Consider the following 12,628-nt stretch of genomic DNA (forward strand, 5'->3'; position numbering starts at 1 on the left):
ATAAGATGTAGACATATCTTGTCTAAACACTATTAGTTCAAAACTTCTCATTGAACTAAGAGAAAGTAGCTGTATATCTATGCTATTTTGTATATGCAGATATATATATATATTTTTTTTTCCACTACAAAATGGACCTTCATTTTTATCCCTTTTTTGTTTACTTTTGTCAGAGATGGGTATTCCATTGCCATTCACATATTGTAGGTGCGTGAATTCAGCAAAGTAATCCTTGCTAAGACACCTGGCACCTTCAATCTAGAGACTCATTCAGAACCCATACAAACTCCCTGTGCTAATTACCATAGTAACAGATGCTGGTGATTCTCATTTTTCTGTGAAGTCATGTTTTAAATTATAGCATTTGATGTGCCTTTAGAAATGCAGGGTGATCTAAATGTTAGTATCACAGCATGTAAAAATAAACTTGTTTTCTTTCTCAAAAAATCAAAATGATTTGACACTTGGCTATCAGTAAGCTGAAAATAATGAGCTGACTCCCACTTATTTTTTTAGTAAGAAAGGTGCAGATGTGTGAAAGGAGCAGACTCCAGAGCGGATGATGAGGAAATTCAAAAGCGAGGGTGCCCCTTCTGTCTTGGGGCTTAAAGTAGGCCTGAGAGGGGGTCACGTGGGCGCAACCAGAGGTGGCCACTGTCCTGGCTCTGGGCTGGCTTCTCTTTTGTTTCCCTACAATTTGGGACAGAGCGGGAGCAATAACTAGCTTAACTGTCTAGTACATTGAGAGTCTCCATGTTCACGCTGGAAGGAGGGGTTCTTAACTGTGTCGCTCTGGCTGGAGATGTCAGGCTGCCAGAGCCCACCAGGGGGTCACACCTGCAGTGCTAACGACAAGAGATGCCTGTGGGGTGAGGACATGCAGCTAGAGCTCGTGCTTCTTGGGCTCGTGGCGAAGGTCAAGGACCTGTGGCACAGGAGGAGCATATTTCTCTGGCTCAAGTTGGGACGTTAAAGCAATCTGGTGAGAACAGGATCCCCCTGTGATCTCTTCATGGGGAAGTTGAGGGCCTGAAGGTCTCCTTTGCTCGTTGCTGTTTCCTGTTGTCAGGGTCATTGTTTCTGCCTATAGGGGCCTCGGGGTTCACCCTGTCTGATCTAAGGGTTTAGGGGGATCTCTGGTGCTTCAGGCTTGGGTTCTGATGGGAGCCTGGTGTGGAGCTGCTATAATCTGGAAGACAGAAATGAGGGCAATTAAGCAAGGTCCAAAGATTAGGATTGTGGCTTGTGAGCTTCAGTAGAAGGTCTAGCCAGGAGAACCAGGAGCACACCTGAATTTCTAATCTGACCAGTCGAGCCCCCACGATTCACAGTGCTTCTGCTTGGCCTTGGCCTTGATGTGATAGGACCAAGGTTATCTGTGACTTGGCTAGTTTCATTAATAAAAAGGCAACATTTTTCCTTTAGCATGGCACAAGTTCTGCCGTGGTTGGCTGTACACAACTTGAATGCCTTGTGGCTTTGGGGAACATTTTGATTACTGGGGTTAACTTGTCTTTGAAGGGACTTGGTGACCTCTGTCAGGTTAATTAAAGGACAATGCCAGGTCTCCTGTAAGAACTAGAGAATGTATTGGTCCTCCTGTTCCCATCCCTGTTCATGGGAGGGTTTGTAGAAGCATCAGGAAGCTGACTGGTTCAGCCTTCCTGAGCTGACTAATGATGGATCCTGGAGAGTGGAGCTGGTACTGGAAGATTACGAATGGCCAACACTGGGGGAATGTAAACCAGCATGCAGGGACCCATCCACACTGGAGGATGTCACGCGGAAGCTTCCCTCAGAGAAAGCACGGTTCAGGTTCTCAGGGTTCAGACAGGATGACAGAGAGTGACCTCGTGGTCCTTGGCTGCTCCAGTACCATATGGACTCCGTGCCTCAGAGACTGAATAATTCATTGCTGTGGACATGCCTGCTAGAGGGTGGAGATGAGCAGAAATTGCCTAAGGATGTTTTAGGTTAGGAGATTTTGAGTTAGGTCTCACCCTTAAGCCTTACCGAATTTGAGGTAGTCATACTATAAGACAGGAGAGTTGGGTAACAATAAAATTTAGAACACAAATGAGCAAGCTGATTCCCAGAATCAGAGTCTACTGGTGTCCTGGGCATCCTGCACTTATAGTCAGATCTCCCTGAAAGAGAAGATCTAAGATAAACTGCAGAAATAGGAGTCAGAGAGGACGTCTAAGCTGCCGTCAGTGACAGCATTCAAGGTGCTCTCATAGAACTCAGAGACAGCGTCATCAGGCGGGTTCATGGGTGTTTGAAGATGACCTTATGGCTGCGAGGCTTTCTGGGTTCATAGCCTCTGCAGGAGCGGGTTGATCCTGAGAAGTGGATCCTACTCTCTCTTTCTATTCGTTTCACTGCTGGAGAGGGTACAGACAGGATGACCCGAAATGAGCCTCTTTTTTGGGTTTTAATTGGCCTGAAGAAGTTCTTCCTTTCTGGGTTTTTCATAGGGCCTGATTTTCAGGTGGACTTCCACTGCCTTCTGTTTGGGGGCTGGAAGTACAGCCCTGTGGTGTTCTATGATGGCCTGCTGTGCCTGGCCAGGGCTGACAAGGCCTTGGAGGGGCCCGCCATCTTCCAGCTCTCCTGCCATGCTGGGGATGAGAAAGCCTTCTTGTGCAGTCTTTGATGTTGCCTTAAACTGTGGCCCGTCTTGTCTTTTTTTTTTTAACTGAGGGTTGAACTTGGGCCCTTGCACTTGGCAGGCAGGCACTTACTCTGCTGAGCTATCTCCTTTCTGGGGAGTATTTTTGATTTTCAGAGAGTGACTCAGCTTTGCCAAGGTCCCTGTAAAGGTCTGATTAGCACTTTACATTGTTTCTGAGAACTGAGGTAAAGGAGCTAGAGGTTGGACACCTCGAGAAAGGTTAGTAGTGAAGAAGAAGCCCTGTATTAAGTAAGAGTTAAATTTGCTTGCTAGTGACAAATGGTTTTTTCCCCCGAGGTGACAAAGATGTTCGCAAATGGGGGCACCATTGTAGACCTCCAGCCCTCTTCCATCCTCATCCTCCTCTTTGACAGCAGTGACCTTGGTGACTGAAATCCTGCCTCTCTGGGAAGGAGGGCAGGCCCTCAAGGCTGACTTTTGGCAGTCCCAGGCCCTCACTTATGTGGCACTGTCCTTGGCTCCGGCATGGGAGGCAAGTTTGTCCTGGCTCCTTGGGGCCATCTTGGGAACTCTCTGAGGCCCAGTGTGTCTGGGGCTCATTTAATGCCTCACCAATTGCTGCAGCCACAATTTTGGCCTGTCTGGGCTTTTGTCATCTTTGCTTCCTGCTCTCCTCCAAGCCTCTGTTATTATAGATGGAGAACACTGCGTCCAATAACTTGGCCAAGGCAGTTTGGGGTCCATTTGGAGTTCTGGTAATTTCCTTGAGAGGTCTGGTGCTGACAGGCTAATGAAATGTTGTCCCACAAGAGTTTTTCTCTCTGTGACAACGGGTCAAGATTGACACAGCTTCTGTCAGCCAGCTATGAAAGATGGTAGGGAATTTTTTTTTTCTTTTCCTTAGGTGACATTTATTTTTTATGTAATTAACTTGTTTTTCAATGCTAGGTTTTATTCCCATGATGATGGTGGTTACTGTTTTCTTTTTTTGTGGTACTAGGGATTGAACTCAGGACCTTGTGCTTGCCAGGCATTTATTCTACTGAGCCATCTCCCCAGATCAGTGATGGGATTACAGGTGTGCGCCACCACGCCCAGTCTCAATTGCTATCTCAGTGTGCCCCAGGCCGGCATGTCAGGCCCAGGGATTGAATCCCTGGCCCCTGTGCCTGCTTGTAGGCACTGTAATCCACTGAGCTATTTGGCTGGCCCTGTTTTCTTTTCAGAAATTTTATTCCCTATGTGATAATTTTAATTGGAATCTGTTTCTTGGCCATTTACTGCTCCGGAATGGTGTCCTGCAGGTGTGGCAGCAAAAACAGAATTGACATGTCACTTTGTCACTTCTAAAATCCTTTGTTTTTTTGTTCTGGGTGCATCAGGTAGGCAGAACCAGCAGACATCCTGCCCAGACGGGTCACATGCCAGTGCCACTGCTTGGACTCCGCTTGCAAACCTGGAGGACTCTTTTGAGAAGTGACCTTTTCTCCACATTATTGCAATGTCAGCTCTAGAGAGGGCTACCAGAAGTCACTGTGTCCTGTGTGCCCACTGTCTTGGGATTTAACTCTTGGCAAGTTCTCCAAGAATGGCTTACAGAGCTTAGTTTTTCTAGTGGAGGAAGTTTGGGGTACACTGTGGCTCACGGGGGTGATGTTGGCACCCTGGAAATTTGTTCTTCAGAAACAGGGGCAGGGGAAGCTGGCCTTGGTGGGGCCACAGCCTCTACCTAGTTTCACCTATTTTAAAGATTCTACCTACTAGCTGGTCAGTTTTAGACTATTGGGGGATTTACAGATAGGATAAATCAGTTCCCTATACCATTGTCCAAATTATTGATTCAAAACCTAAACAGTAGAGAGTGGAACCTTCTGGTATGGTACTGGCTATGGGCTCAGTAAAATGGGACCTTGGTCTGCGTGGGCTGCTGTGTGATTGCTGCAAGCATCTGTGAATTTACTGTTACTTAGCTTTGTATTTTTATGGGAGATACGCTTTAGCTTCTACAAAAGATACGCTGGGGTCTTATCAATTGCCTTTTTCCATTGAGGACAAATCTAGCAATTCCACAGAATCAGCTAGTGTCTAATGATTCCGTAGAATTCGTATCTAATGTATCTGTTGAAGAAGGAAGGAGCCAACTCTCCTGGGCTGGGTTTCTCTAAGAGGAGAGGACGCCTGCCCCGAACCATGCCGGTCTGCAGTTCTCCGGTACAGCAGCCCTGCGTGCTTTGGGGGATGGTAATTAGATTCCAACTTCCTTTTCACTGAATGGAAAACTGTTCATGTTGCGTGTGTGAGAACTATAATTTTTAAGAGCTTTATTTTTCATTCAACTGGACACTTTGAGTTCTTTCCGCAATTTGCCTACCAAACCAGAATTGAGTATTAGCCAAGGTTAGGATTTTGGTTTTCTAAAGCAATACTCAGGGTTTTCTGATCAAAAGTTTTATATTTGCACATGTACACATTACCGTACCACAAAAGTGTAGGGTTTCCTTACAGGTGATAATTTGGGAACCTAGAGGCAAACAAGAGGCTCGGGTTTCGTGGCGGCTGCCCCTTCTCCATGGGCTTAGGGGTGGTGAGTTTGATCATGGAGCGCATTCAAAGTCTTTGAAGTTCCCTCAGGTTCGCTTGCGCTTCCTCACGCATCGCGCTCTGCCTCACAGCAGCAGGGTGCATAGGCCATGAGGCGTTACCGCGGTGGCGTCAAAGCTTCTATGGAAAGCCTGCTCGTGCTCTTAAGCTGTGCCTTAACTGAAGTGGCTTTATTTTGTTCCAGAAACAGCCGTCAACATCGGCTATGCATGCAACGTGCTGACTGAGGACATGAATGATGTCTTTGTGATAGCAGGGAACACGGTGGGGGACGTGAGAGGAGAGGTCAGGTAAGAGCTCCAAGGGGGGCGGGGGGAAGACTCTCAGGCTGAGGAGACAGCACAAAAACACACCATAGCTTCTGTGGGGCCCACCCAGGTGGTGCGCTCCACACATCTCCTGGAGCCCTATCATTCTGGTGACAAACTCAGGCATGCTTGACATTAGGAGCAAATCATTGTCTTCAGGCCTCCAGTGTTTCCTGAGACTTTTAAGAAAGGATTTCACATCACTTACGATGAATTGTCCTTTAAAATTGTGCTCTGGTGAGTTCTCTGGCTGCATTCTGACTTACAAATTAGGATCCTCCAGGGAATGGGGCATGGGGTTTGTATTTGATGAAGAACTAGATGAAGCTGATGAGTAGATAGATTTGGAAGTTGCAGGTGTAGCAGATGGCAGGTGAAGATGGAATTGGCTTAAGCATTAAAGAAAATAGGTATTCTGATGTGCTTCCCACTGAATTTAGACAAAGAATGCTTTTGAGAAGTACAATACTATGACATTCATAAAACTGCTACGGAGCACTAGGAGGTATGTAAGTGTTGCCACTGTGGATAAGAGTGGATATGCATTCAACTTGGAGAAACAAAATTTCCAAGTATACACCAATTCATTTTCTTTCTTCATTCAGAGACCATTCAAAACTAGACATAATTTTTCCCCAGCTTTTTTTTTTTTTTTTTTTTTAAATTTTAGGGCAGGGTCTACAGGCTGTTCAGCGTCTCACTACTAGATCGGACTTGTAATGATCTGCCTGTTTACAGCCTCCCAAGAGCTGGGATTACAGGCACATGCCACCATGCCCAGTTTCAATTGCCATCTCAACTTGCCCCGAGGGCAGGGCCAGCATGGCAGGCCTGGGGATTGAACACCCAGCCCCTGCATCCCCAGCACTTTAAAGTGCTGCCCCATACTCATTTCTGCTTGTCACAGCTGTCTGTAGTAGCCTCTCAAGGCCCCATTGCTGCAAAGGCAGCCTTGGACCACAGCCCCACCAGCTTAAAGATCAGATTCCTTACTGGTTAGAGGTTATGCCTAGAAACTCTATATATCTTTGCCAGATAAAAATTGGGAAATCTAATTAATTTTTCCTGCTATCATTTAATTATTATTGATAACATTTTATGAGGTATTCATTTGACAGTACACTGCTGGAGTACATGGTTTCCCCATCATTTTTATATAATCCTAATGATGGATTCTATAAAGGCTCTTGGGGAAATAGTAATAACTTGCTTAACAATTAATTAAAATAAAAAGATTCTCTCCCTAAACACCTCCAGCCTGGCCCTCCTCCCTCTGAGGAGTGCGGGTTGCTGGACATCTTACTGCTTCACCTGAGTGAACATCCCAACTTGGCCACTGGTGAGAGTGTGGACTTCCAGTCAGCTGGACTGCAATGGGAATCTCAGTTCCTTGCTCACAGGCTGCCTGGTAGCCTTTTGACGCATTCTTGAAACTCTTTCTGCCTGGTTTCCTTGTGTGTGAAACGATCGGTCCTATGGATTATTGTATTTGGGGATTAAATGAGATAAAAACAGAGTGTTACAGCTATTCATGGAGCTTCGCCCCACCTCCTCCACATCCTGCTCCTTTCCCTCTTTCCTTCAGGCATCAATCCCAATCTTGCCACCCAAAGGCTGCTTTTCTACCTCTTCCTCAATAAGGGAGTGGGCCTGAGACCCTGGGAAGGAGACCAGGCCTGAGGGAGCAGAGTGGGAAGAAATTTTCACCTTGCCAAGCCCATCCTGTCCTGCAGGAGAGAGTCTGAGGAGGGAGTGTGGAGCAGAGCTGAAGTTTGCCTGTGTGAAGGAGAAGCAGAGGGGGCTCGGCACGTTTGGCTTCTCTGATGTCCACCAGCTGCGGTGTACTCAGGCCTTTGGGGACAGAGCTGTATCCCGCTGGCTCATGCTGGTTTCGAACCCCTTTTCTGACTGATGACACAATAATCACACCTTGCATTCTCAGTTAAGTTAGCTCAAATCCAGGACTCACCCTGATCTCGCCTGTCGTGGCTCATCAGGGTCTCCAGCTGGCAGCTACCCCTTCCCACGTCTGTGTCCCAGTCTGATCTCCCCTACCTCAGGTGACTTCTACCCTGCTCCTGAGGCAGCATGCTCTGCCTTTGGGATCCATCCTGTGAAACTCAGGGGATTTTTTTTTTTTTTCCTCTATAAAAATTCGTTTAGCGAAATTCTACATTTGTGGAATTGTGGTGACACTGGTACCAGCCAGCATCGAGAGTCTATGTTGGTGCTCAGAGAGCAAGCATCTGACCCCTCCCCTCTGGGTGTGGCCCTGGCCCAGTCCCCTGGGGTGACAGAGGGTAAACGGAGGCTGGCCTGCCAGTCTGGCACTGGCTGAGTTAATAACTCGAGATTGCACCCAGCCACTTCGGATTGACTCAAAGGATGATACAGCTGTCCTGACGTAGAAGAAACATGGAGAAATGCTCCTTATTTCCACGCTGCTTGCGGGATAGTGTCTCCATTTAGATAAACTATGCGCTCCAAAAGTGTACAGTACACCTCTGACCCAGTGATTCCTATTTCTAGGAATTCACCTGAGAAAGTAAGTGAGAAAAGTATGCGTGTGCGTACAAGTACGTATTTATTGCTGTGGCTGCTATGGTCACTTGCCACTGGAAGTAGAAACAATACTGCGCCAGAAAGGGCTTTGTTACGTACACAGGCTGAAATACTACACAGTCAGTAAAAGTAATCATTGACTTTGGAAGATGTCCATGGCATTGTTTATCACCTGACAAATGAGATTGCGCGTAGTAGGTCCCTTTTGGGCAAATAATATGACAATATAGTGTTACATATGTGTGTGCATCCATTAGATACCATCTGCTTACCCACATATGTATCAAGCCCTGTAAAGTATGTGCAGTTCTCTCTGGATAATAAGTCATGCCTCACATTTGCTTTCTTCCTCGTGGCTCTTTGCCTTATTTGACATTGTAGCATATTCATGCCAAACCCTGTACTTAGCAAAAACTAAAAGTCTATGTTTCATGGAAGGAAAGTGTTCAGAGGAAAAACATCTCCACTTAGAATCAGTATTTTGCAGCCCTTGTGGCTGACTTGCTCAGCTGCTTGGGAATACTGATTTACACCCAGCTTTGGGGGAAACCCCGTTTCCTGAATCTAAGAGAGGCACAGCATGGTAGGACGGTTTATTTTAGAAGAATCAATACATTTATAGTATGTTTTGGGTTAATCGTAAGTCCAGGGGGAGGAGCGCCCCAAAAGGTGACTGCCCCAAGGTGCTCTCTGTCCATCTAATCTTTGTTACTTGTATCTAAGCCCTAACTTTGGGGTGAAATATTGAAATCATAAATTTGTACCATCCCGTTTTCTTATGTTATGCTTTTGAGTTCAGTGAAAGTTCATGCAAAAAAAAGAAGTGTATCAGAAGAATAGGATCTGAGTGATAGTAGCTATTGGAAGGAAATGACCTAAATGCTTATATTTAAACCTGTCAAATGTGTTTAGATTATTTCATAAACATGGATATGTAATTTTCATGCGTATCATACATACGGCTTGTTTCAAATTTAATGTCTTGAAGCCATTTTATACACTTGGAGCCCTGACTTAGTTTTGCTGCTGGAGCTGCCTTACATGAAGGGCCTGCCCAGAAACCTGTGTTTAAACCCTGCTGCAGTGTTCAGAAGGTTTCTGCCTTGCTTACATTGCACCGAGGCATGTCTTCTGCCCAAAGGAAAACAGACTGAGAATGTAATTTTGTCTGGGCTGCCAGCGGATCTCATTCCATAGTTCATTTTTGTAGCATTAATCACATGTTTTGTTGTTAGAGAAATTCATTGAACCATGAAGTGATTGACTTCATTGTGTCTACAAGGCATCCCCATGATATTCTTAAGAACTGATATTTCCTCTTTAATCAACAAAATATGTATATTGGTGTGTTTTGAACATCTACTTGATTGAAACTTACTGGATTGAATGAACAGGATTTGGAAATGCAGATAGTCCCAGGGCTGGGCAGGGCAGGGCAGGGAATATTGGCCGCGTGATCTGGGCCCCCTGTCAGGCTGTGGGAGGCGAGCAGGTGGCGAGGCCTTCCACGCTGAGGGACGTCACACTGGCTGTGGTCACATACACTCTCTGCACAGGCCCAACAAAGTACATCTTTATTTTAACTCCAAACTTCCAGACATCCAAGTACAATGTCTTAGTAGGTTAAATTTCTCTCATAAATCATAAAATTTCAGAGTTCTTCACCTTGCGCTCTTCTAGTCCATAGTGTAGAGCCAAGGCTCTTAGCTGCCATCCGTTTTTACTGCTTGATGCCCAGTGTATTTGACCAGCTGGTCCCATCCCCCTCATTTCTTTTTAAAATTATTATAATTTTATTTATTTTGAAGAATAACAAAAGCAAGAACAAAAATCAGAAATAAAGACAGAAACAGGGTAATATACAACAATACATGCTACAGACTTTCAAAATAAGAATAACTGGGCCAGGGAGATGGCTCAGTAGAATAAGCGCTTGCCTGGCAAGCACACGGATTTGAGTTCAATCCCCGGTTCCGCAAAAAAAAAAAAAGAATAACTGATTAATAATGGTTGATAATATCTATTTTTGTTATCAAATCTGTTGCTCAGATTAACATAGTTATGTAAGATTGGACGTAGGATTGAATATTACTGCTTGTTTTCAAGAAATCTTAAATTTTTGTTCTCATCTCTCTTTTTTCATTATCTTTTTCAAAAATTTTATTTTAAAGAGAGTAATGGATATGACATTAGAAATGGTACACATTTAGAAGACCAAGATGACAGGTATTCAAGTGTGGTTTTTGTATTATACATTGCTGTTCTCAGTATAGTTGCTTAGTTCACAGATATCAGCATACAGAGTTAGTCAAAGAGAAAATTTTACACATTACCTGCTATTTTCAAACAACTGATGGAAATTCTTAGTACAATTATCTCAGCCATCCTGTATATATACTTGCATGTTCTTTACCCTTACCTTTTTTCTTATCTTTTTTCCTTTCTCTCCTCTTTGTTGTTTAATCCTTAAGTTCCATTTCTTTCCATTTTACTGTATCTGTTATACCTTTCAGGTTTTATTTCTTCTTTCAGGTTCTTACACTAGAGAGACAATACAATATTTATACATGTAGGTCTGGTTTATTTCACTTATGTGTATAGCCTCTAATTGCATCCACTTACCTATGAAGGCTTCAAGTTTGTCTTTCTTTATAGCTGAGTAATACTCCATTGTATAGAAATACCACATCTTTTTCATTTATTCCTCAGGTGATGGGCATTTTGGTTGCTTACAAGATTTGACAATGACAAACTGTTGCTATAAACATAGGTGCACATATATTGCTATGGCATGATGTTTTCAGTTATTTTAGGAAAATACCTAGAAGGGGAATATCTGGATTAGATGGGATTTCCAGTCCCAGTTTTTTGAGGAGTCTCCACACTGATTTCCATAGTGGTTGTACCAGTCTACATTCCCACCAGCAGTGGTGAAGAGTTTCTTTTTCCCCAGAGCCTTTCCAGAATTTGTTCTTAGTTGATTTCTTTATGATACCCATTTTTCCTAGGGTGAGATGGTATCTCAGTGTTGTTTTAATTTGCATGTCTTGAATGACCAGTGATGTGGAGCATTTCTTCAGGTTTCTATTTGCCTCTTGAATTTCTTACTCTGAGAAGTGCATATTTATCTCAGATGCCCATTTGTGGATAGAGTCTTTAAATTTTGGGGCCCTATTTTTTTTTTCTTTATATATTCTAGATAGAAGACCTTCATCTGAGTTGATTATTGGTTAAGACTTTTTTTCTAAATTTGTGCTCCTCATTTCTAATAATGACATTATTAATGACAGGAATTGAAAGTCTCAGAGATCTTTTAAGTTATAAGGGATGGTGGAACTGGGCCTTGAAATAAAAATCTCATTAGTGTTCTTCCCTTCAATACGAACGTTGCAGTAGCACTGGTCTCTTAAGTGCCCTTCTGGAACTGCATGTCCCACCCAGAGGCAGCCTCTGGCTGATTCTAGGCATAAGCCATTTTGCTGTGATAGACTGAGAATGAGGAGATGGGAGTGCTGGGTTCTAGTCCTGACTGACTGACTGAGGGCTCTGAAGTCAGATAGCTCAACTTGGGGCATGTGAGTTGTCAGAGGAAGGCCTTGAGGCTAGGCCCAAGTCTGCAGGTACGAAGCCCAGAACTCCAGCCTTGGCATCCAAGTCCAGATTGTCTTCTGTTAAACATGATGTCATGAGTCCAACATGTTTCCTGACAGATCCTTTGAGTGAGTGTAGAGTTCCCCAGAGGACTGAGTGACCTAAAGGTTCTCTCTCCCATGGGCTCTTCTCCTTTGCAGGTTGCACGCTGGCCCGCGTGGGTCGTGGGTCGCTCTGTGCTTCACTGTTGCTGTGATGGTGTGGGGCTGTGATGGCCATAAACTGCCCTGCATCACAAAGCTTGAAAAACACAGGCACTCTCATTTTAGCATTTGTTTGTCGCTGTGGTCAAGCATTGTGTGTTACACCTTCACTTGCTATTCGTGGAAGGGAGGTGGGCTCAGCTTTTGCCCTCCCTCCTAATAATCTGTTTTTGTAAGAGCCTGCTGGTGTTGGAAGCACTAAATTCCAGGAATAAAAAGAAATGACAGCTACAGAACACAGGCACAGGGCTGAAAAGAAGCACGCGGGCTGGCCAGGAATCACGGCCAGCGAGGAGAGAGCGGGGGAGTTTAAACAGAACTGGGAAAACCATCCCTTTTCTAACTGAAAAGGGGTTCACATCACATGTTAGGAAGACAGTGTGGGGGAAAAGCCCTAAGTAGATAGAATTTCAGCCAATACTTTCCTGAGCTTCACCCTTCTTTGGAATGTTTTCATTTTCCAGGGGAAAACAGAGGTTGAGTCATTTATACAGTGAATGAGAACTTTACTAAAAGGGAGACCCCAGACTACTATACCCTGCAAAACTCTCTTTCACGTTTGATGGAGAAGTGAAATACTTCCATGACAAAGAACAGCTAAAAAATTTCGCCATGACAAAGCCAACCTTACACAGGCTACTGAAAGATGTTCTAGAGAGGGACCAAAA

General features: G+C 44.5%; 1 protein-coding gene across 1 annotated transcript in view; it reads left to right on the forward strand.

Moving 5' to 3' along the window:
• Positions 1-12,628, forward strand: part of Atp8b4 (ATPase phospholipid transporting 8B4 (putative)) — a 255,715-nt gene that overhangs the window by 196,710 nt on the left and 46,377 nt on the right. Inside the window, exon 19 of the mRNA XM_023724062.1 lies at positions 5,421-5,526. Within this exon, the coding sequence (XP_023579830.1) occupies positions 5,421-5,526 (106 nt within the window). The remainder of the gene's footprint in view (positions 1-5,420; positions 5,527-12,628) is intronic.

Source organism: Octodon degus, unplaced genomic scaffold (genome assembly GCF_000260255.1).
Source record: "Octodon degus isolate 3935 unplaced genomic scaffold, OctDeg1.0 scaffold00105, whole genome shotgun sequence".
In the NCBI taxonomy this organism is placed as follows: Eukaryota; Metazoa; Chordata; class Mammalia; order Rodentia; family Octodontidae; genus Octodon; species Octodon degus.